Source organism: Peromyscus maniculatus, chromosome 6, assembly GCF_049852395.1.
Source record: "Peromyscus maniculatus bairdii isolate BWxNUB_F1_BW_parent chromosome 6, HU_Pman_BW_mat_3.1, whole genome shotgun sequence".
Taxonomy (NCBI): domain Eukaryota; kingdom Metazoa; phylum Chordata; class Mammalia; order Rodentia; family Cricetidae; genus Peromyscus; species Peromyscus maniculatus.
The window spans coordinates 62,297,323-62,321,214 of NC_134857.1; the positions used below are offsets into that span (position 1 = coordinate 62,297,323).

The window sequence follows — 23,892 nt, forward strand, 5'->3', positions numbered from 1 at the left end:
AGGAGAAAATGAGCCATAGGGTTTTTCAGATACGTATAGGGACAGAGGCTACGGCAGAAATGATACAGGACCTTCCCATTTCTGGGAACCTGGTCATAGTCATCCACAAAGGATCTGCTTTTGGACAAGAGAAAGATGAGCACAGAAGAGGAAGGGAGAAGCATACAAACAGAGAAGAAAAAAAAAAAACAGAAAAACACAGTAAGGACTCACTCTAAAATCGGAATTCTCATTTCCTGAGCTTGTGCACATGTCGTTCTGAGAAGCAGCTGTCTTCTCCCCCAGGGTCATCAATGATGTGTGATATTTAAGTCACCCAGTTTCCTTAAAGGAGAACCCTGCTGCACTCCACCAGATAGCCCTTACACTGAGCTGTGCCTGACCAGACTGGGGCAGTGACTGATATGAACACGTTCCCTCTGTTCCTTCTGCTCTCTGTTCACCAGCACTGCGGTAAAAGGAAGGGGGATTTTATTTTTAATTACAACACTTAATTAAAGCAGGGGGAACAAAGTGTGGTGAACGGGTTATGAAGTAAGCTAAGCAAGGAGAAAGCAGCATAATAAAACAAGAAAAGAAATTAAAGCTACCTTAACAGTGAAATAATTAAAGAAACACACAGACCGTGCCCGACATATAAGGATGTTTTTAGAAGAATTACTTTAAATTTCATCACAAACTTCAGAAGCAGGTACAGCCTTCTGCAAATACAGAAACAGCCACACCAGTACAAAGAAAGAAAGAAATTGTGTGCAAAGAAATTTTTTTTTGTGCAGCAGGACAATTCCGTTATGTACTTGCAAGCATCCATAGAAGGAAAGCACAGTGTAAATTCACACACATCACACGTCTACATAATAGCTGCTGAATTCAATTTTCACACATTCTATGAACACATACTCAATTTGAAATGACTGCATGAAAAACAGTGGGCTTAATCCCACATGGCAGGAAATTCAGTAGTTCGTATCTTCACGCTGCTGTGTAAATCAGGCAGGCCTTGGTCTCTTTCCTACTAGATAAGAGGCAAACCCCTGGAGCGCAGTAAGAACACAAGGCCCAGGATGATCCCAAAAAGCACCAAACAACCAAAACAGCAGGGACCCCCGGGAGCTTCCTACTTCTGGGCCTGCGCCCAACTGGGGCGGTGGGCGGAGCCGAGGAACCGAAAGAGAAAGCGGGCTGTGCTTGGAGGACCTCGGGCGCCGGAATGAAGCCACGGTGGGCGAGCCTCTTGCTGCTGTGCTGCTGCTGTCTGGGCCACGGGGTCGCCAGGACCTGGCCGCGGAGCCACCAGCGGGAGGCGGCCGCCTTGCGGGTACCAAGCTCCCTCCTCTACCTGTCCCCTGCTCCGGGGCTCCTAGGGAGGGACCCACGCTCCAGGAGCACCTTTCCCCAGCAGCGCGGCTGCCTAACGCCTGATTCCCCAGGACAGGGATGTATGTGATGCTCCCCAAAACAAAAGACGTGTCCGAAGCAAAGCTAATGGGAAGCCGCACCTCGGAATCCCAAAGCTGTTTGTTCCATATCTCCTTTCTCAAAATAAACCTGTCGCTTAGAAAGCCGCCTGCAGGGGGCGCGAGCTCCCTCCTCCAGTAACTGGAAGTTCAAACTCCAGGAGCAGGCTCTTTGATTCCCCAGGCTGCTGAGCTAGCTGGGTTAATGATTTCCCTCTCCTGGGGACTCTGTACCACCAGGTTACTAAAAAGTTCTTTCTGACTTGGTGGAGTCTGACGTAGAACAGAAGGAAACATTTCAGTGCCTTTAATTCGGGTTGTTTAAAAAGTTTCCATAATAATCCTTCAATTTTACTCCAGCCTTAAAATTCTGAAACGGACCGGTTAGCTGACCATGGACACATTTTCCCAGTAACTAGCGAAACTGAATGGAATGCAGATTCACAGTTGGCCTCAGTTCCTAGAGCTGATGCTAAGTGACAGGGTTTTAAATCTGAAAATTTAATGCCATCACGATTTTATTAGAAAAGAGAACTCACTTGTTCTAAATCAAGAGTCAGTCTGAATTCGGTCAAGTTGCTCACCGGAGGTATATCTGATGTTTCTCCAGTTAGCGCTTCTTGTTGTTTTCTGAAATGTCCGTGGGACTCCATAGCTCTGCCCTCTTCGACGTTTCCTCTTTGGCGTGGAAAATTCCAATAGCAGAAGGTCAGGCCTTCTTCGGCTCCAGCTATGGCTCCAGCTACCCATCCCTGTGTTTTACTCAGACCAAACGTGTGTGGTTTTCTCCTGTTTGTTACTTTTGAGCTCATTTCTTGTTAACAAATCCAGAAGCACTGTCCATTTCTCACTCAAGTCCTTGGCCTGTGTGTTACCTAGTCCTGTCCTTGATTTCCTCTCCTCATGAACCCGACACTGGGGTGAAATAGACAGTGTCACGGTGTTGACAATGTGTTCATTCGCTAAATAGATTATAATTTTTTAATCTTGAGTCCTGGAAACCAACAATATAAGTGTATAATTTCTTTCCTTGTTGCTGAAAGAAGGACTTGAAGAAAGAAGGGTCTCTTTGGCTCACACTTCTAGAGGACAGTCCATCAGGATGGGCATGTCGTGGTGGCATGGGTGTGTAGCAGCTGGCCACACTGCATCAACAGCCAGGAAGCAAGGAGGCCAGGATGCTGTGGCCTGACTCACTTTCTCATTTTTATTCGATCCAGGACCCCAGCACAAGACACAGTGCCTCCTAAGTTAAGGATGGTCTTCCTTCCTCAGTTACCCTGATTTAGAAATACCTGCAGTAATATTCCCAGAGGCTTATTTCCATGGTGATTCCAAATCCCAGTGAATGGACCATCGAGATTAACAATCATAGTCACTGATAAAATAGAATTTGTGTTTGTAAATTATAATTTTCATGCCTATTCATACTTGACCCATACAGCTGTTGTACCATGGAACAAGTATCTAGAAAATCCTACTCTTTTAAAGAGAAATGCAGCCAAGAGTCTATATGGGAGAGTGGGCAGTTGGAAGTTGAAGAGAACATTCCAACTCTTAGTCTGTACTTTGGGTTAAAAATACCAAAAAAAAAAAAAAAAAAAAAAAAAGTTTTCATTGCAATTCCTGTTACCAGGAATTTGATTGATAAAGTGGATGCCCAGTCTTCTGAGCATTTAGTCTTTACATTATAGTTGCAAACTGTGAACACTCCTGGATGATGTCAGCTAGAAAGTCGGGCACAGTGGGCTCTGTTTCTTTGATGACCAAAGGTATTAAGAAGGATTCTTCTGACTGTATGCATTAAAACATATGCTAAGTAAAACGCAGTTTATAAGTCTAAAAAACCTTCATTTTACAGAATTATTTCCACTATTGAATTAGTTGATTTGAGACCCTACTGCTTTCTTACAAGGCAAGTTGTGTATAGACTATAGAAGCTTCCTTTAATTCATAATAAAGTAAAAAATGTTAAAGTATGTTATAAGGTAAAATTGAGTAATGAAGCACTGTGTGTTCCACAGAATAGTCCTTAAATGAACACTAATGACACTCCCACAAGATAAGACTCTTCTATGGTTTGTTATGGGATGCCAGTCGACTTGACTGGCTGTATCCATGCATCATGTGCTGGTTGTGTGGCCTTAGGAACATCGTATACCCATTCATGCCTCAGTTAATTAGTCTGAGACGAGACGATGCAGTGAGCAAGGACTTCATGAAGAAGTACTAGTTCATCGGAAGAGCCTAGACCAGGACTTCAGCTTAGCCAGCCCTCCATCCCCTCAGCTATATCTTTAGTGTGCTTGGTAACTGTGAACATTCTTCTTAGAGACCACAAAGCCCAACAAATCGGTCCTCAGGATTTGCTTCTTTCTCTAGATGCTAATGAGCACACGAAAGGGAAAAGTACATGTATTTCATTTATTCTTCTTATCAACCACTATCAAGAAAAATTTCCCTGACCATTCTCCTCTTGGAGGTGGATTGAGGATCTTCCCAGCACCCTGTGGGTTTCTAGTCTTAGATATTTCTGAAAAGCACTATGTCTATCAATTATCATAAACCAAACAAGCTTCTGCCACTTTTTTCCCCATAGTTGGAAAGGTTTGGAAAACAAGAAAGTGAAATGGAATGAGAGGCTTTCTGATTTCTCAGAGAAAAAAATGCTGATTTCTGAAGAATTTTAAAACTTCACCCTAATCTCCATTTGAGACCAGTTCAGGGTTCTTATCAGCAGAGTTATCTTTTATCACTACCAGGTTCAGCCCTCTCTGCTTCTGACTTTCAGTAAACAATATCTTTCTTCTCTGATAAGGGCTCGAAGCATGCCCAACAACCTAGCTAGGCCAGTAAAGCTGCAAATTAGCATATGGAAGGGATTGCATAGGAATATCACACAAATACATTTTAATTTTGATATGTGATCCCCAAAAGCATGTATGCATGGATGCTGAAACACAAATACACATACACATGAATGCTGACACGTATATACAGGTGCATGCATTCATATGCACATAAAAATGTCTACACATTTATGCATACCTACATACAGAAGCAAGATTAAGCAATTGAAAGATATAGAAGCTTGGCTGTCAGAAGTCACTGAAAGGCTCAAAAGATAGGGTTTTTCAGAGTCAGGATCTTAAGATACAGTGTTAATTAGAGAGGTTTGAAGATGTGTGGCACCTACTAATATCCAAAGGGCAAGTTTTCTCCTATTTTTATGATAACTGGAAATTTCTCTCATGTTCTTTATCCTTAAATTCTCTTCCACTAAGGATAGAGTGATATCTGATATCTCACTGTACATCAATCAGTTAAACACAGTTAAATAAAACAGAAAGTAGGTAACAATACTTATTTCCCCATTGTATCTGTTCAAAGGCTCTTCTTGCTTATGAGCTCTGATTTTTCTTTTATAAGTTCTGTCTGATTTCCTCTTCATGGTTTCCCTCTTAAATGCAGCTGTGATTCAAATCTAAGAGCTGGGGTGCAGCTCTGTGGTAGACTCTGTGTTGCACATGTGGAAGACCCCAGATTCTACCCCAATGCCAAGATCTCTTTAAGAGGCTTAGATCAGTGGTTCTCAACTTTCCTAATGCTTCCACCCTTTAATGCAGTTCCTCAGATTGTGGTAACGCCCAACCATAAAATCCTTGCACTGCTACTTCATAACTGTAATTTTGCTACTGTTATGGATCATAATGTAAACATCTGATACGCAACCCCTGTGGAAGGGTCATCCGACTTGCAAAGGGGTCGTGGCCAACAGGTTGAGAACCCCTGGCTTAGCGTTTTGATTTCAGCATTGTATGTAGCTTTAGAGGTGGTGACTGTGTACCCACCCACCATCATATCCTCTGTTGCTTTATGTTAGAATTTACTGACTGACCTTTCGCCTGCTGTTGGTCTAAGACACAGGCTTTTGATGTGATGAGACAAGTCATGCAGACTCAGAGCTGCTGAGGCTGTAGCAAATTTGCTTCAACAGCCAAAATTGAGGGTCATGAGGAAAGTGACTGGAAAAAACAGACAATTCTAGAAATGAAAAATAGAATCTTAAACAATGTGAGCCTTGTGATAGGTAAACTAGGATTGAGTTCTAATAGATATCATCTAAGATAGACTGTCCTGTTGGCATTGTTTTATTTTGAATACAATATCAGATTGTTTGCAATAACTAGCCTTTATTTGTAATGTCATGATAAATATTTGCTTCATTTTAACCCAAGTAAGGTGAAAGTGTGATCTTTGAATGATGTTTTCTATAATCAAAATGTTCTGCTATTAAGGGTGAAGGTATAGCTTGGGGATGTTTAACTAGACACTCATTCTGCCAGTGGTTGAAATATGCATAGTCCCAACAGTATCATATTTACTTAGTTCTTATATTCTGGCAGTGTGACCAAATTTATCAATGAAGAAAATAGGGGAACAGAGAAGTTGAATATGTCCCTTTAGGTTGCATTTCAAGGGCAAGATGTTGATTTAAGTTTATTTCAAAATCAAATATGTATATGTTTATGTTCACAGGGATGTAAGAGAATTATGATTCGCCAGAAGCGGGTGGGGAGGAATTCTCAGTGTCACTAGAATTTAAAGGAGGGAGGTGAAATTAGTGGCAGGGAGGGAGTGACACAGGACATTTTGTTCCTGGCAGGATGTCAGCGGTGATAAGTAGACTGTCCCTGGCATGGCTGTAGAGAGCTGTGAAAGGGCAGGAGTAATTGCAGGGGCGATAACAAGACTGACGTGTGGAATTCTGCAACTGGTGTCTGGCTGAGCAGAGGGAAAGGTCACAGCAGCCCCGTGGGAGCTGCTGCTGCTGCTTCTGTGCCATCCATGTCTTAGAGGAGACCTGACAGTTGTCTTCTCTTCATTTACAATTAGGTCTATGGGTATTTAAAATAGATCAATCTCATATTGTTTTCTTTTATTACTTAGTTGCTATAACTCACTACTTGGCAATCAGGTAGACTTAGCTTTACAAAGCACAAGCATGCTATAGATCCCAGATAACACCTATCTTCTTAGGGAAGAATATTGTGTCATTTTGTCTCATTTTACTACCTTAGTCTGTTAAAATGCTTTATTGTGTTGATATGCTTCCTATGCTAATCAGTGTACCATTTTCATGTCTGCTCCACTTGGTCATGATGTTGTCTGTCTGAAGCATTATGGTGTTCGATTTGCCAATATTTCACCAAGGAATTTATATTTATATTTAGGAGATTTACTCATGTGCAGTCCTGTTTTCTTGAGATGTTCTTTTCTGGTTTAGAATCACAGTAACATGGTCTTGTTTAAGTTGAGATGTAGTCTCCCTCCTTGTTTTCTATAAAATCATTGTTATTTCTTTGTTAATTGTATGGAATTCACTACTGAAGCCATGTGGAACTATAGTTTTCCTTCTGGGTCAATTTTCAATTACAATTTTAATGCTGTGAATTGATAAAGATGATTAAAGTTTTCTATATCTTCCATGTTCAGTCATCTGTTTCTCAAGCAGTTTTTCTATTTCATGCAAATTAGAAAACTTATTAGCACAAAGTTGTCAAAATAATTAGAATGCCAGATGCGTTGTAGTCGTGATCATTTCGTTCCTAATATTGGTAATTTATGTCTTATTTTCACCTTTTACCCTCATCCTAGGCGCATACCTATGAGAGATTGGGGAGACTGCCAGTATCAATTGTTGGACTGCAATGTAACACTGACCTTGAGTGACATAGGGGTAGAGGGGAGGTTATGAGATGAATCTTGTTCTTTTCTGTTCAGATCAAGGGATGTTTGAAGATTTATGAAAGTCACCTGGTGACTATTATTTAAGAATTATTTTTCAGGGGGTTCTGGTGTCTCCTATATATAGCTAACCTTAGGACTCAGGCATCAGTTGTTTGCCACCATGGTAACTACAGCTTCCTGCTGGGGTTCCTGACAATTCAGCCCCCCAATAGCTCAAGCCTCACAGGTGGAGGCCAGTCATGCATGTTCCCATGGCTGCCACATGCTACAAACACCCTGCATTCTCCATCCCTGTCCAGTCTTCTCCTGTTTAAGAAAATGATCAATCCATCTTATGACTGATTCCTGTAAATTCCTCTGTAGTTACCTTCCAGTGGCTTATGTTATCATTTGTGTCATGCAAAAATTACCTTATAAATTTAGTTCTATTTTTCCATGTGTAAGTGCGGATCATATTCAAAGCCTTACTTCACCAACCGTAAGTACCTGAAACTCAAAAGAACTTTTAAAATTATGTGGTTAGCAGTCTTTCTACTCATATTCAGTAAGAGAGAAAGCATCAAGACTGTGATGAGTCTCAGCCGTGGTCTTGCTCAAAACAAACTGATGAAAGATAGTAAGAGCAGGCTATATGGAGATTTCACATAGATCGTTATTAAAGAGCAGATGGTTTTTGAGGCGCTATTGTGTTCCAGGCATGTCTTCAGTCCAGGTGACATAGTAATAAGTCACACTGATAAATGTGCCCGAGTTTTTGCTTATTGTTTTTCTGAGTCATACACATAAACACTCAAGTGCATAAGTCAACATGTTCATATGCCAACATGGAGAATAGTGGTCCTCCGAATTTCCACGTAACTGAAAGATTAGCCAGTGTTGGGAAATATAAGCCTCTTCATAGAAAAGGCAAACCTAAGGTTGATTATGATGAAATACAGAATTATAGTAATTTTTTTTTCTTCCATCTCGATAGGAAAACTTGGTCTTCTTCTGGGGCGACCCCCAGGGCTGCATCCTTCCTAAAGCTTTTTTGTTCCAAATGAAATAAACTGAGATCCAACTTTAAGAGACTTGGACTTCTCCATTCATTTATCAACTTAGTCCTTTTCCAAGCCTCGTTACTTTGCACAGAGGAAAAAAAATATGTGGAAGACACATTTCATATTCATAATTGTTTAATTACAATGTGTCACCAGTGTCTAGTGCTTGTCAACACTTTAAAAGATACGTGTATGATACTCTCAACATGTGTGGGGAAGAAGAATTACAGATGCATAAGGCATACTTTCCCCAGCCTGAAAATCAAGTTTGACTTTTGCATCCAAAATATCTCCAAGTTAGTTATACATTTGTGGCTTTGGAAAGCTCAAACAGTAGACATAAAAAGTTTGTTTTCATTATTTCAGGAAAGTCTTAATAGACATCGATATTTGAACTCTTTCTCTCATGAAAACTCTACTGCCTTCTATGGAATAAATCAGTTTTCTTATTTGTTTCCTGAAGAGTTCAAAGGTAAGGTCTGAAACTACTATTGATTAATTTCCCAGTTCTAAATTCTCTGTCTAATTAAGGAATGATTTTATTGAAAATCTTGTAAATTGTGTGATAGTTAATATTTTTTAAATGCCAACTTTGAAGTGTGTACCATATGCTGAGCATAAGGGAAATAAATTAAGGACTATACTCTGCTAACCATTGTTTACGAACTAAATATGTTTACATGCGCATCCATGCAGGTGTAAGCAACAATTGTCTTCTCACATTGGTAATTTTCTAGCACCAATTCTGTTCAGAATATTTATGGTTTTGTGGGTAATAATAAAAGAAACGACATCAATTATTCACATTTTTTATTGTCACTGGCCTAACTCTATCTAGCGAGTCATGCTACATCACCTCCAGCCCTACTGTAGAAATTTACACTTACAGCTTTCAGTAAAATGCATTTCATGTTGCAGAAAAGCACAGAGGAAAAATTTCAAGTGACGGGTTGGTTGGGTAGCTACTGTTTTTTCTTGACATTGTGTTAAAAAAAAAAAAAAAAGACTCCAAAGAAGCCCTTCCTGTAATGCATTCTCCGTTGTCGCTTCCTCTTTTTCTTCAGCTCTGTATTTAGGCAGCAAACCTGCCTGGTCTCCCAGATACCCAGCAGCAGGGCAGACACCCATCCCCAATGTGTCTTTGCCATTGAGATTTGACTGGAGGGACAAGCATGTTGTGAACCAAGTGAGAAACCAGAAGATGGTAAGCTCCACATCCATTTGCTCTTCATTGTCTGAGCATTAGAAAGCCTCTCAAGGTCAGGTTCAGTCAAACCAAGAAACCCATGGTGTTTTCTAGGTAAAATGGCACCTCAGTTATCCAATACGGAAGAGAAGGCTCCTTGAAGGGTGAGAGATAGTTATGCAGTTCTGACTTTTAAACCTGTCTGGGCATGCTCACTCATCCGTGACCATCGCCCTCAGCACACTACCCCAGAAATACATCCCAGTAACCACACTGCACAAACCAGGAATCCTGTGGACGTACAGGGAAAGTAAACACAATTATGGGCTGTGCAAGTGATTCAAAAGTAAAGTGCATGGTAAAGTGAAATGAGACTGCCCACACAGTGTCTGGGGTTTAGCCTTCCCTTCATCCCGTGAGCTCCATCAGAAAACCCGGTCTACCTGCTCACTGCCAAAAGGTCATATACCACCCAGCCTGTATCCAGTCAGTATTGCTTCAAGGCTACATACTCTTGTTACAGATCAGCTCTGTGCAAAGTTTGATAGTAAAGGGAGAATGGATGTGGGAGAAATAGATTAGGTGATGGTGCATAAAAGCTTTGTGAAACATTTTACAAACAAATAGAAAACTCGTAAACAAGGTGATAATTTTTTTTTTTTTTGGCTTGTTGAAGAATCAACAAGTAAGTACAGCAGTAAACACAGCAATTCAGCATGAAAAATGACTCACAGTAGGCTTCCAGATATGGATGGGTGCTGAGAGGGAAATTTGCGGAGTATTGTGAAGTCATGGGTGGAGAGTTATCTCAAGGCAGAAAGCAAATGGTAGCACTACATGGGATGGGTGTGACTTGTAATGCATAGCAGCCCACCTCGTTTGTAGAAGTTTGAAGAGCGTGTGCTTCCTTTTTCTTCTCACATCTCCTACTGCTGTGTATCCCATCAGCAGCAATGATGTAGCCAAAAAGAGAAAGTCAAATCTCCAGCCACAGGATGGCACTTATGGGGTGCCTGCACTGGAAACAGCAGTGGGTCCTTCCCCCTCCCTGTGGAGAGGAAGTGAAGTGCTTTGCACATCTCAGTGTGTTAGTGTCTGTCTAGTTAGGATGCTTGTTCCTAGTTCTCAGATTCAGTGTTTATGGTTGTTCATTAGAATTTACTACCAAGTCATTTAGTTTGTCATTGGATTCACAGTGGTAAATAGCGGGTGTTGCAGGAATCCAGTCCTTCCCAGGAGGAATTTACATACTCCGCAGTGGTGGGTTTTCCTAGGAGCTGCCTCAGGGGCTTGACTCGTGCTAGCTCTGGGTGTGGTATCTGCAGTCATACTCACATTTGGAGATCAGTCCATCTTCAGTTGGTGACTCTTTTCCTGTGCCATGGGCACTGAGGTTAGAGGACTAAATAAGACCACTTAAAACCAGGGTGTTGCTTAGAGCGTCACCCCACAAGGACACTCACGACCCCACCGTGCTGGTTCTGCAGTACATGGTCTTAGGACTAAGCCAGGTTTAGATTCCTCTTTTTCCCCTCTTTCTTTCTTTCCTGCCTTTCCTATGGATTGTGCACACTTTTATGTGGCTCCTTGTCCATTCCTTGGGCTTCCTCCTTTCCTTAGAAGCAGCCCATATACTCTTTTCTGGGAAACAGTGATTCATAACCTGAAGTCACTGACTAACCGTAATCCAACCAGTGCCTCCAAGTGTTTTCTTGGCCTCTCCTAATCCATTAGCCTGGTTAACTTACTTGGGAATAGTGACATTACTGGTTTAATTTTAATAAATAATTAGCAATCAATGCTCAAAGAGAATTTTAGTTTCGTTTTTGAATGAATGCTTATTGTATAGGTTTCTGCTTTCCGGAAACTTTGCCTGTTTTTTTTCCCTTTATATTGCTGTATCTAGAGACACTGATAATTTTAATGTAGACACTGTGTGTTAGTATATACTACCCCTGTCTTTTGGGCAGTGTGGAGGATGCTGGGCCTTCAGTGTGGTGGGTGCAATAGAGTCGGCTTGTGCAATCCAAGGAAAACCTCTGGACTACCTCAGCGTGCAGCAGGTCATCGACTGCTCCTTTAATAATTATGGCTGCAGTGGTGGCTCTCCTCTCGGTGCCTTGAGCTGGCTAAACAAGGTAAACCATCTCAGCTTTCTGAATCTCTAATTTCCTCTTATGTTCTGTGTACACGGAGTCCAATCACTCTCCTAAATTAAACAAGGTTCAGTGATCAGAAATCTAAGTAGACAAAGCTTGAATGACTTAATCCAGGGAGAAGTATACTACAGGGAATCAAACCAGGGCCAGCTTTGATTAAGCCAGAGCTCCAAGGGGTTCCATCACAGACCCTGAAGATATTAGAAGTAATGGCTTCCAGACAAATTAGCCATCAATATATCAAGGGGTAAAGACATCTTGAATACATTTTTAGAAAGATAATGATTTCTTCATTTTTCTTAGTAGATAATTCTCATGTGGAAACCTATCCCATAACGTCTCAGAAGAATTAGATCCCACAGTTACTGGTTTCAGATGTACTGAATGACAGTGTTAGGAGAGACACCACAGGGCAGCTGGATTTATAACTCTACAGATGAAGAAATGGTCACTGGAATCATGTCGCCAGACGAAACTGGATACTAAGCCCTTGCCCTCCCACTTCAGGGCTTTGTCATACTCTTGTGTTGACATTGTCTTCCTGACACTCTTACACATCCAGAATTAGTGGAATGGAAATAAGAAAAAAAGGGGCCATTGTAAAAGTCATCATGTTAGTGTTGTCCAAAGTCAAATGCCCTCCCATCACATAGTCACTTTACAGGCAACCACTGCACATGCTAGTGACTGCTTTAGACTCATTATAGATAGCAATGATTGTGCCTCTGCTCTTTGAATAAGCCCAGCACATTTGCCTGTACAGACAACTGTAAGACACGCAGCACATCAAGAGATGCCATAGCAAGAACATTTGGCCACTGTCTGGCTTTGCTGGTTCAGTAATAGGAGCCTTGGAAGGAAAGTATGTTGCCCTAGCATGCCCTCAAGAGAAGGATAACAGGACTTTGTTAACATATCTATGGTGGTGCTAGAGTGAAAAGGCTTAAGAAAAAAAATCAAAGGAAAATTTAAAGATTCATGTTTTCTAGGATGTTTGGTACAAGCACCTGGTGATTTCAGTTAGAACCTTAAGATCAAATTATGCCTACAGGCTGCTTGGGTGCAGCCTGACCTCTTTGACTTCACTGAAGTAAGCTCTGCTTAACCTTTAAAACAACTGGTAGTGAAAACTTTGTGACTGTTCTCTCTAGACACAGATGAAGTTGGTGGAAGATTCAGAATACCCGTTCAAGGCAGAAAATGGCCTGTGTCGCTACTTTCCCAGATCACAGTCTGGAGTTTCAATCAAAAATTTTTCTGCATATGACTTCAGGTAAATGACTTGTTTTTTATGTTTTTATTTTGTGCACAATCTGTACTGGTTTCAGAATGAATGACTTGATTGAAGGCATCCTTACCCTTGCACACTCTTGGCTCAGAACTAACTTCCTACTAAAGAGTTCAACTGATGCTCACAATGGGGTGTCACTGAAGTCTCTTAAGGAGAATCTGCATATTCTTTTATGTATCACCACACTAAAAATAAGAAGTTTAAATGAATAACTTTCAATTCAGTTTAAAGCTATAACATATGTTTTACAACACTCAGAAAATTCAGATGGTAAGACACAGGAGCTTGTTTCAGTCTTAATATTTGAGTCTGTCCAAATTCACATTACATAATTCACAGATTACATAATAAGAAGCCTTTTTGAACACTATATTCTGTGCAGTTCTCAAGTGGGCAGCTATTGGGAAAACTCAAGCCTATCACAATAATACTTGGAGCTAAAACTATAGCATTGAAAACAAGTTATGTAACATGCATGGTGTGTGAATGTGATGGGGATGCAGGGCAAGTAAAGGCCAATAAAAGGGAAAGAGTGGTGGTGGACATTGAAAAATGGGGCAACTTTGGTGAGTTAAAATATAAACAATCATTAAAATATCATTAAAATCATATTTAAAAAAATATCTGGCCAGAGAATTATTTAGGTCATTTAGTCACAGGTATAGAATACAAATGTTGTAGAGAGAAGAAACAACCAACTCCTGGCTCCATTGATAAATGCATTTCGGGTTATTGTGCTATTATTGAAACATCTCATGAAATAAAAGAACTCCATTCAGACCCAGGTATACAATGTCCTGTGATTTACTGATACTTGATGCAGATGGCATCTACCCATGGGAAATTGGCAATGGGGTAAAATTAGATCCTTGAACAAAGAATAACCCTTTAAATCTTGGTGTAAGTGTCCAGAGCACTAGAGATCATCAACCCAGCTCCTGTTTGCAGCAAGGGCCCTGGGGAATGACCAGAAGAACCAGAACCTTACTTCCATAACTGGCTACACAGGGTTCTGACCACAAGGACATTGGCCACTGTCTCCTTTGGGAGTAAAGGCAATATGCCTCCTGAAATAAGAAAACATGTCTTTATAAGTTGCCAATTCCTGGAGAGTATATTTGAAAAGGTATTCACAAAAGGACCCAGATGTCCACAGGTAATTAAATTGAATCAAGGGAATAACTATTTCCTGGGTAGCAAGTTAAAAATATGGAAGAGACAGAGAATCATATCACCCTGAATGAGTTGGTGGGCAAGTAGGGTAGAGAAAGAGATTACTCTAGTGCTAACAGTGCCTACAGCCCAACAACTTCTGCATTGTTTTAAACATTCCACAGTAATCTCAAACTGGTGGAATCAAGCCTCAGAAAGAGCATGAATTGATTTATCCAATCATTCAGATAACTATTGGACAGTGCTTATTATTGGGGGTTGGAAAATAAGCAGCCTAGACAAACTCCTGTCCTTGTAGATTGTTCCTAAATGATTGAGGCAGACAAATAAAACTAATAGAAACATGTGATAGGTTCGGTATATGAACTTTTAAATAAAACAGTGGGAAGAGGAAGCCTCTGGGGGCAGTGGTTCTCAACCTGTAGGTCATGACACTTTGGGGTCAAATGACCCTTTCCCAGGGGTTGCATATCATATATTCTGCATATCAGATATTTATATTAGGATTCACAACAGTAATAATTTCCAAGCACTGTCAGGAGGGAGAGACTGAATGAGATATGAGACTCTGATTTTAACTTGCACTGGATTGAAATTTAATAACAATAAATACTCATACATTATGAAAGCTTGCAAAATGACATCCAGTGGTTGGAGAAGAGCATGCAAATAAATGCATCTAAAACACCGACTATAAAATTTTTTATGATTAGTGGTCACCACAACCTGAGGAGGTGTATTAAAGGGTTGTAGCATTAAGAAGGTTGAGAATCACTTCTCTAGGGGAAAGAAGATTATGTAGTCCTAAAAAGAGATGCCAGAAGGAGCCTCACCCAGGACTTACTTTTGAGATAATGTGCTCATGAAGATAGCATCATAAATACTGCTCCAAACACAGAAAATGGGTGCAGAAGTCCTGAAACAGAGGCCTGTTTAGCATGCTTGTAAAGCAAGGAGGAGACAATGCAGTCCAGTGGGGAAAAGATCAAGACCAGCATATGAGGACCCGCGCGCCCCCCCCCCCCCCCCCCGCCAGGGCACTAGAAGAGTGTGGAGGTGAGAGTCAGCACCCATTCTTCTCATTTCTTTAGAGTCTAGGCTTTTTAAACTGAACAACTTGAATTGAGAGAATGAAGCAAGAAAGTCCAAGGCAAGAAAGGAAATATCACAGCAGTTAAGAGATGTAGACAGTGGCCACAAGAGACCCTGGCAGTGGGAGACGAAGAGAAAAGTGCTTTTGTCTTCAGCCAGAATCTTATCTATGACTTGAGGCCAATGACTGAAGAACTCTGGGTCAGGGGTGAGATACACACTTCTGAGCTTCATCAAAACTGATACCCATCACCTTATAAGACCCTTTAGCTGAGAGTGCCACTGAGGTGGAGGGGGGCATGCTGCCATGATTCCTTGGTTTACTATAGAGCTGGAGTCTCATTCTGGGAAGTAGTGGTGTGTACTACAATGCTGAGTGCTGGAGATAGAGGGTCTTCCTTGGGATCTGCCTCAGCTATTAGGGGCCAGATCTCTGGCATGTCTGTATCACTCCTTGCATCAGATGTGTGTCTATGACTCGAGGTCTCCACGTACAGATGATAAGGGAGGGAAGATCATGCCTATTTAACTCTGAGCCCATTCATCTCCCTCTCGAGTGCTGAGGTCATGAGATCTAGTACTCAGAGTTCTCAAAACATGTCGTTTGGGGCCCAGTAATCTACCCAAACCTCCATGAGACATGGCACAGGAACTGAAAAGGATCGGAAAGGGGGGAAGGTTCAAACACAAACACCACCTAGGCTTAAAGCAAAATACCATCATGCTAGGTGTCTTCCACGGACTTTTGCTTTTCAGAGCAAGGCCTTGTATGACTCAGACTGGCATGTGAGAATAGCTATGGAGATAACAAAAGGAAGGAAGTGACTGTGATCAAGACCAAGGACATGACATTGTCACATCAAGCTCTCAGGAAGAGGAGATGATATCAGCAAAATCACCAGATGTCAGAGAGAGTGTTTGCCTTAAACAATAAACCTTGATGACAATAAAATTCAGGAGAATTCTTTCAAGAATATAGATTTTTATAAGTTGTTGATTTGTGGAATAACATGTAAGCACATGGAATCTAGGTCTGAAAACTTACTGGTTCTCGGCATCATAGCTCATATGGGACTGACTGGGCCAGGGGTCGGGGCACAGATGCTGAAGCTGTTGGCCACAGAGTTTAACTTGGGGAAAGCTAAAGAGCAAATGACGGCAATGTCTCTTGATTAGGTATCTGAGATCAAATGGAGACGATCTCTGCTGGCCATGACCGTGGGCTAGCCTATGTCTAATTTGCTAGCACTTTCTCTCTCTTGTCCTCATCGTGCTCAGGCATAGAGTGTTACTAAATTATTTCAATGACTCCATAATTGGTACTGTAGAATGGTTACATTCTGAGGCTTCTCAGCCTACATCTTTAGCATCTCTCCTGGTGTCCTTGAAACTAGATTATTGATGAGAAGGACTTACTATGCATCTTTTGTTGTCCTAAGGAGATGGAAACAATTGTATTAGGGCAAGTGTAGAGAATACATTTGAATATTCAAAGAATTTCAAGATAAAAGAGATATATTGCATACTACAATTTTGGGTGAGCTGAACTAGTTCTTGGATTACTTAGAAGGCAGAGGAAGATTATAAGTTTTGAGTAAACTGTATGAGATTTATTATAGATTTAGTATATATGATATATTATGTGACTCATGCTAGACATGCTACAGAACATAAAGCCTACTAAATTCTATAATTTTATGGTTGTATAGAGTATGGTAAAGGGCATAATACAATATAAATATGGGATTTGAGCCCAGAATTAAAGAAACCCAAAGCCCGTCTTTGGCCATGGTGCCTTTAAAAAAATTTTATCCTCACCCCCCCCATTATCTAATAATTGCTGTGCACCAATTATTAGAGCATAAATTCAAAATGTACAAGTCAAATCTCAGGTTAATATTTTGGATGACCCCTTGGTAAAATGAGGGCACAGTTTCTATTGCAGTTAATTCCACTGTTAGGCTTTCAGAGTGACTTCCATCTGTGAACTAAGTGTCTGCTTGCTGGAAACTGGCTGTAGCAGGTGCAGTAAGGAAGCATTTACTCTGAAAGCCACTAATCCTTCATAGCTTTCTGTAGCAATAAACTACCACATGCTATCTTTACAGCCTGAACTCTCAGTACCATGGTTTCGGGATCCTTCACCCACAAGCTGGCCTTTGAAAAATGTAAATAGTGGTTTGATCACACACATTTAGGATAGATGGGGGCCAAATGTTATGCAACATTAGATTTTGATGTAAACATCAGGAAATGTAAAAGTAACAACTGTTTGCCTTGCAATCTTGGTAGCCTTGCACCTAGTACTCTGGCATCTTGATATTTCTTCTTATTTTTGGGGACAACTCTTCAGGTGTTTTTCTGAGTGAGCCTCCTTTGTAATTAATTAACTTTCACTGACAAAAAAAAGTGGACACAGTTGTTTGCCAGATACTCAGATACTCATCTCTTGGAGGTGACAACATATTTACAAATATCAGAACTTTAAACTTTATTTAATAAAAGGGACCCTGCACTCTATCAGGATGCTTTGTTTACCAGATACAAAATTCTTTCTGTATCTTCTTATAAGCTGGAGTCAGTCTCATGACTGAGTTCTGCCCAACGAGATCTGTGCACGGAGAAGTGATACTTCCTGGAAATCTCAACAGAGACACAAAGCTCCTCCTTTCTGTTTTGTACTGATTGGAACATGAAGTCCACAAATCTTGGGCCATGAGAAGACCGTAAAAGTAGAAACCTTGCTTAGCAAACAATACAGAAAGAGACTGAAATCCCAGCATCCTTAAGTCCCATACAGCCCTGGACTGTCAACCTCTCTTGTCCTTTAATATCTGCACTTACATTCTTTGTGACTGCTATCACACATACCCCAATTTTAAACAGATTTAAAAGACTGTGTTTTACTTTGACCTTAAAAGTTAAATTCTGTGCCAGGCAGTGGTGGTGCACACCTTTAATCCCAGCACTTGGGAGGCAGAGCCAGGCAGATCTCTGTGAATTCGAGGCTAGCCTGGGCTACTGATTAAGTTTCAGGAAAAGGCACAAAGCTACACAGAGAAACCCTGTCTCGAAAAACAACAACAACAAAAAAGTTAAATTCTTAACCGGGCAGTGGTAGCACATGCCTTTAATCCCAGCATTTGGGGGGCCAGAGCCAGGAGGATCTTTGTGAGTTCGAGGCCAGCCTGGTCTACAGAGCAAGATCCAGGACAGGCACCAAAACTACACAGAGAAACCCTGTCTCAAAAAACAAACAAACAAACAAAAGTTAAACTCTTTACCTGTGTATATCTTCCTTCCATAGTGACCAAGAAGATGAAATGGCAAAAGCACTTCTGAACTTCGGCCCTTTGGTGGTGATAGTTGATGCAGTGAGCTGGCAGGATTACCTGGGGGGCATAATCCAGCATCACTGCTCCAGTGGGGAGGCGAACCATGCGGTTCTCATCACAGGATTTGATAAAACAGGTAAGGACGAGTACACAGAATCCCTCCCCAGATGGAGCTCTGAACTAGGGCTATCTAGAGGATGCCTAGATGCTCTGCTGTGCCTTAGAAGCCACTTTCCTGTGGTCTTCATGAAATTGTCTTGGTACATCCATCAGATTTTGATAATCATCCCTCCGTCCCTACCCTCTTCCCCCTTTCTCTCTCTTCTCTCTCTCTCTCTCTCTCTCTCTCTCTCTCTCTCTCTCTCTTTCCCTCTCTCCTTCCCTCCCTCTCCCCCTTTCTCTCTCTCTCTCTCTCTCTCTCTCTCTCTCTCTCTCTCTCTCTCTCTCTCTCTCTCTCCCTCTCTCCCTCTCTCCCTCTCTCCCTCTCTCCCTCTCTCCCTCTCTCCCTCTCTCCCTCTCTCCCTCTCTCCCTCTCCCTCTCCCTCTCCCTCTTTCCCTCTCTCCTTCCCTCCCTCTCTTTCTCTCTGTGTTTTGCTGACCATTCAATCCTGTGGCTTGCATACACAAGACCAGCACTTTGGCACTGAGCCACACCTCAATCTGTGAATGGTAATTTTAAATTCACATGAAGTGAATGCTTCATCTGAAATATTTAGGGTAACTGTTAGCAGGAGAGAAGTACCTGATAGTTTATCATATGTGTGTAATACTGCATCTTCTAATTCCCTGGGAATGAGTTTGTCTTGTCTTACCTAACTCTGTATTAAATAAAATGAACTTAGATTCTACTGTGTAGAATGAGACTATAAGCACAATTCAAGTTTACTAAGCTATCTAGACAAAATAAGTTAAAGACAGTACATGTAAATGATTGTTTCACATTAATATTTTCATTGCAGCAAATAGATTTATAGCATACTCAATTTTAAATACAGAAATGTATGTGCTCCTAATTGATATAGGTTTATCAGGGTGTGTCTTAGCATCTTACCTTTGTAGGAAATACTCCGTATTGGATGGTGCGAAATTCATGGGGCAACTCCTGGGGAATAGAAGGCTATGCCCACGTGAAAATGGGAGGTAATGTTTGTGGTAAGTCAATTTGTGTTGAAACTTCTAGGTTAAGTCTGAAGGCCTTTTTGAGAATATTGTCATGACAAACCTGAATGCTTCCAATGGGCTCAGTGCCATTTTGTGGTATTAATTTTTTTTGCTTACACTGTTAGTAAAAAAATGAAAATTTTCATAATGCACCATTAAACACATACTCATTTTAAAATAAAAAGTTATGTATATATGTTAAAACATAAAATAAAACAATAATTTAACAAAGGCAACTACTTAAAAAAACAGATTATACACTCCATTTCAGAGACTGAACTTTCTCCAGAACCCTGTTTCTCCTTCAGATTCATTTTTTATAATGCATTGATTCTCCTATTACTTGAGACTGTCAAGAGGAGCTGAGGATGTGGGTCGGTGGTAGAGCATTTGCAGAACTGACTCAAGGCTCCTGGGTTTGATCTCTGACATTGCAAAGGCAAGGAAAGCATGAAAGCAACAATTAGGAATCAGTTTTTCTTTGTGTTTGGGTATGAAAATCGGAGTACTTGTTTTAACTTAATTTGCAATCTGTCACCTGCAAAATGCTCACAAAATGCCTACGGAAACTGCAAAGCTTCCCAAATACACAGATGCCTTTATATTGTATAACCAGCCAAACAGAAGCAAATGGAAAGATCTGGTTCAGTGTCCTTAGCTGTTGCTGAAACCTGTATTCAGAATTGTAGTGTGAAATTTGGTCTGCAACATCATCATGTTTTCTAAATCTAGTTAGAATTAAACTAAATTGTATATAGAAACACTTATTTCTCATTATCATGAGTTCTGACATTGTGGCACATAAATCTTCCCAATTTGCAGACCCTTCAGACTGTGAGAAAGATAAAGAGTTACAACAAAATTTGAGAGTAGGTGTTTTGCTTCAGTCTAGTGACTGCTGCTCACTTACTCCACAGCATCGAGTCCATGAAAATCAATAACTAACCTGTGCTATTAGACAGTGAAATCGTTCCCCTGTTAGAAAGAGCCACCGTCACAGAGCACAGCCAGCCACCCAGGCCTGTGCTGCTCAGTAGTTCATGGGACTTTTGTGTCACTGGGACTCACAGATGGGAGGCTGCTAAGCGTGCCCCTCTGCTACTGACTCTCACAGTCTCTCAAAGTGGCAATGAGGTGTGGCTAGTTTGTGCTGAAAACGAACTGTGTTCAAAGCTCTGACCATGAATCTGGGGCCTGGGGATTCCAATGGACACAATGCAGATGCTGATTCATAATTGCCTTGATTATGGCTCTGCATTTCATGATGGCCTTTTCCAGCCTTCCATACATTCTCTCCCCTTTATGTGCTTTCACAATCTGAGTGTCCAGAGCCTTCCTGGTTACTGACTGTCCTAGGATTCAAGTCCTTCCTGACCATATTTGCTGAACATTTGCATACCCAGTGTTGTCCACATGATTCTAGTGAACAATAGCAAAAGACAGAACTGCTCTATGATCCAAGGAAATTTCAAGATTATGGGTCATTGAAATGAAATCTAGTTTTCAAATGGGCTGTTAAAACTTTTACTGTGGTGACAAGTTCTAGATTCTGATGTAATAAGAAAGCCTAACACACTTAGGACTCATTAAAATGTAGTAAACTTCAAATATAAGAGTTTGTTTTTAAACATTTTAAAGTAAGTTCTATAAGTCATTTTCCCCTTAGGAAACACAGGTCAGTGTGGTACAGATCTTATAGACACTCATTTATTCAGGTAGAAAGTAGTTTGGGGTTTGGTTTTTTGGGACAAAAATCTTAAGTATCTCTTCTCTTCTAGTGTTTGCCTTTAAGCTTGCCTTGCTTTTACTGACAGCTAAGTATAACCATTAAATTATTTTGTTAATGAATACTAACTCATTCTAAACATAAGTGAAAATTAAATTTTGAGAAGCAAATCATATAGAGAAAATTGATTGCTATTAATACCTTTTTTTCCTCTTTTACATTTTGCCTTAGGTATAGCAGACTCAGTCTCCGTTGTCTTTGTGTGATCATACCATGTTTTGGAGTCATCATGAGACAACTATGAAAATGATGCTCTTCATAATATGATCTAATATAATACTTAATTCTAAGCATTATTCACTGACAAGTTTCAACAACTGCCTACAAGAGGTTCTAAGAGTAAGCTAGCATTTTTTTTTCAACAATGGCTGATCACTCCATTCTTGCAGAGAGATGGACAACCAAAGTTCATAGAAATCCCCCAATACCTGGCACATGGGCCTGCAAGGAAATCTGGAACAGTGTGGAACTCTGAGAGCTTGGTGGGATCAGAGGTCACATCAAGTTCTCCATCTGAAAGCAGTTGGGATTTTTGCTTGCTTTTTGTCTTTCTGGCTGTTTATTTTAATGGAGTACTTCGGTCAAGTTGGATCAAAGAAGTGATCAGAATTTGTTTTCCCTTGTGACTTTTAGTCACCAGTCGTAGATGACCTCATCTACTAGAACTGGCAACCTAACTCATTGTGTATCTCAGAATCACAGCAGCCTTCTGAGAGGGAGTGCTTTATGTATGGATTTAGAATATCAATTGTTTCACCTCAACAAAAACAAAAGACAGTAGAACAACTATGCACAAAGAAGAAATGAGAACGTCTCTTCTTCAGAAATTAAATTCATTGAATTTAAGTGAAGCACATGGCAAGCATGTGATAGGAAGTATCCTACACTACTTCCTATGAGTTGGAATTTCTAGAAAGCTTCACTATCAAGGATCCAATACATTTAGCTTCTTGCCTTTTTTCTCTCTGTAGCAGAGAACAAAGTATTCCACGTTTTTCTATCTCTCCTGTCCTTTACTGTATAATTCCCATGTGTTCCTGGTGGTTCACCTTCCAGTCCAAAAGAACTCAGTCCCATTGTTGGCATTTCATTTCTATTCCCTAATCTCTTATTTAAAAAAACTCTCTGATAGCTGGTAGTCCAACTCACTTTGCTCTTTGTCCCTCATTAGAATACTGGAATCAAGAACAAAACTCCTTATTTTTTCTGTTCCAGTGAGAAGCAATCTCAAAAGAAATGTGCATAGACTGGAGTGTGAAAAAATAGCAGAAGACGATTCTTAACATTTTAAATAAAGTAGTCTAATTATTCAAGGAGTCCAGAAAGGAACTAAGTTCAGTGACAGTTTGTGTTTCTGACTTTCAATATGTTACCAATGGTTTTCTGATACCAAGTTTCAAATGCAAATGAAGTTTTAAATTTTCAAAATCATTGTTATCCCTCACGTATTCTAGATTTTGACAACATTTATAATAAAAAAAACCTATTTTCTGACTTTTAATTAAAAAGAACTTATTCTTCAATGTGTGGCTTATAATTTATCATTATCTGTTGAGTACTAATAGGTATTTATTAGTATTGATATGCTTTACAGTCACGTTTCCTTGGATCCAAATCCATATATCCAGTGTGATTTTCTCCTTAGATACTTTTAACCCAACCATGTCCCAGATGCCCTTCACCATCCTCCCAAAGCTGCTGTCAGCACCCAGTGGTCCCTTCCTCCTTATCATTTCTGTCTCTCAGCAGTATTGCTGTTGTGTAACCATCAGTAAAGTCAAAGGAATTCTAGGTACTCCATCAAGTCACCTCCACCTTAGAACCCATTCCTTCATCTATTTACTTCCTCTCCATTTCATTAATCCTTTCTTGGAGGTACATTTTTTATTGTCTCTCACCTCTGCTATTCAGTTGTCCCCAGCCAACCTAAAATGACAAACTCAGACAGATTCTACCGAGATAATGAGTTCATTGTTCCACAATGTATGCTGCTGGGGATATGCTTAAGTATGCCCAAGAAGTGAAGGAAAACAAGGGATTTTACTGGTAAAATAAATACAGATTATTAAGTTGTTCTGTTCTAAAATAACTCCCCTCAACTACATAGATCCACATCAAGCTTAACCAAGTTGTCCCCATGGAAATGTCTTCACAAAAGCTTTTTGTTTTTGTATGAAGTTATGATGACCTTTGGTGAGATGCAGTTCAAACAATCTTTTGTGATAGTTCTTATTATATAATCACATATTTTTACACACACACACACACACACACACACACACACACACACACACACACACACACACATCCCTTTCCATGACTTCACAGCTTTATTATTTTTATTTTCTAATTAGAGCCTGATATAAGTAACTCCCTCTAATTCTGACAATCTTTGTTAGTAACTAAACACAATGACCTTTAACCCAGGGGTTCCCACACTATAATTTCCAGAGTAGAATCT

General features: G+C 40.4%; 1 protein-coding gene across 2 annotated transcripts; it reads left to right on the forward strand.

Annotated features, from left to right (window-relative positions):
• Window positions 1–1,148: 1,148 nt before the first annotated feature.
• Ctso (cathepsin O) lies at window positions 1,149–22,954 on the forward strand. 2 transcript variants are annotated; one of them, XM_006985300.4, is made up of 8 exons: window positions 1,149–1,318; window positions 8,615–8,720; window positions 9,313–9,452; window positions 11,405–11,572; window positions 12,745–12,866; window positions 18,457–18,620; window positions 19,544–19,636; window positions 21,603–22,954. In XM_006985300.4, exons 1-8 carry the CDS (start codon window positions 1,211–1,213, stop codon window positions 21,635–21,637), a joined length of 936 nt encoding a protein of 311 aa, XP_006985362.1. In that variant the 5' UTR covers window positions 1,149–1,210; the 3' UTR covers window positions 21,638–22,954. The 2 variants fall into 2 exon arrangements, with proteins under 2 accessions (XP_006985362.1, XP_076430408.1); XM_076574293.1 differs by lacking the exon at window positions 11,405–11,572 and having other exon boundaries at window positions 1,155–1,318.
• The last annotated feature ends 938 nt before the right edge of the window (window positions 22,955–23,892 follow it).

Excerpts from the sequence above, each read along its gene's own strand:
- Ctso (XM_006985300.4), top strand. The coding sequence starts at position 1,211 with ATGAAGCCACGGTGGGCGAGCCTCTTGCTGCTGTGCTGCTGCTGTCTG. Across the intron at positions 1,319-8,614 it reads GGGAGGCGGCCGCCTTGCGG|GAAAGTCTTAATAGACATCG; the intron begins GTACCAAGCTCC and ends TCATTATTTCAG. Across the intron at positions 12,867-18,456 it reads TTTTCTGCATATGACTTCAG|TGACCAAGAAGATGAAATGG; the intron begins GTAAATGACTTG and ends TTCCTTCCATAG.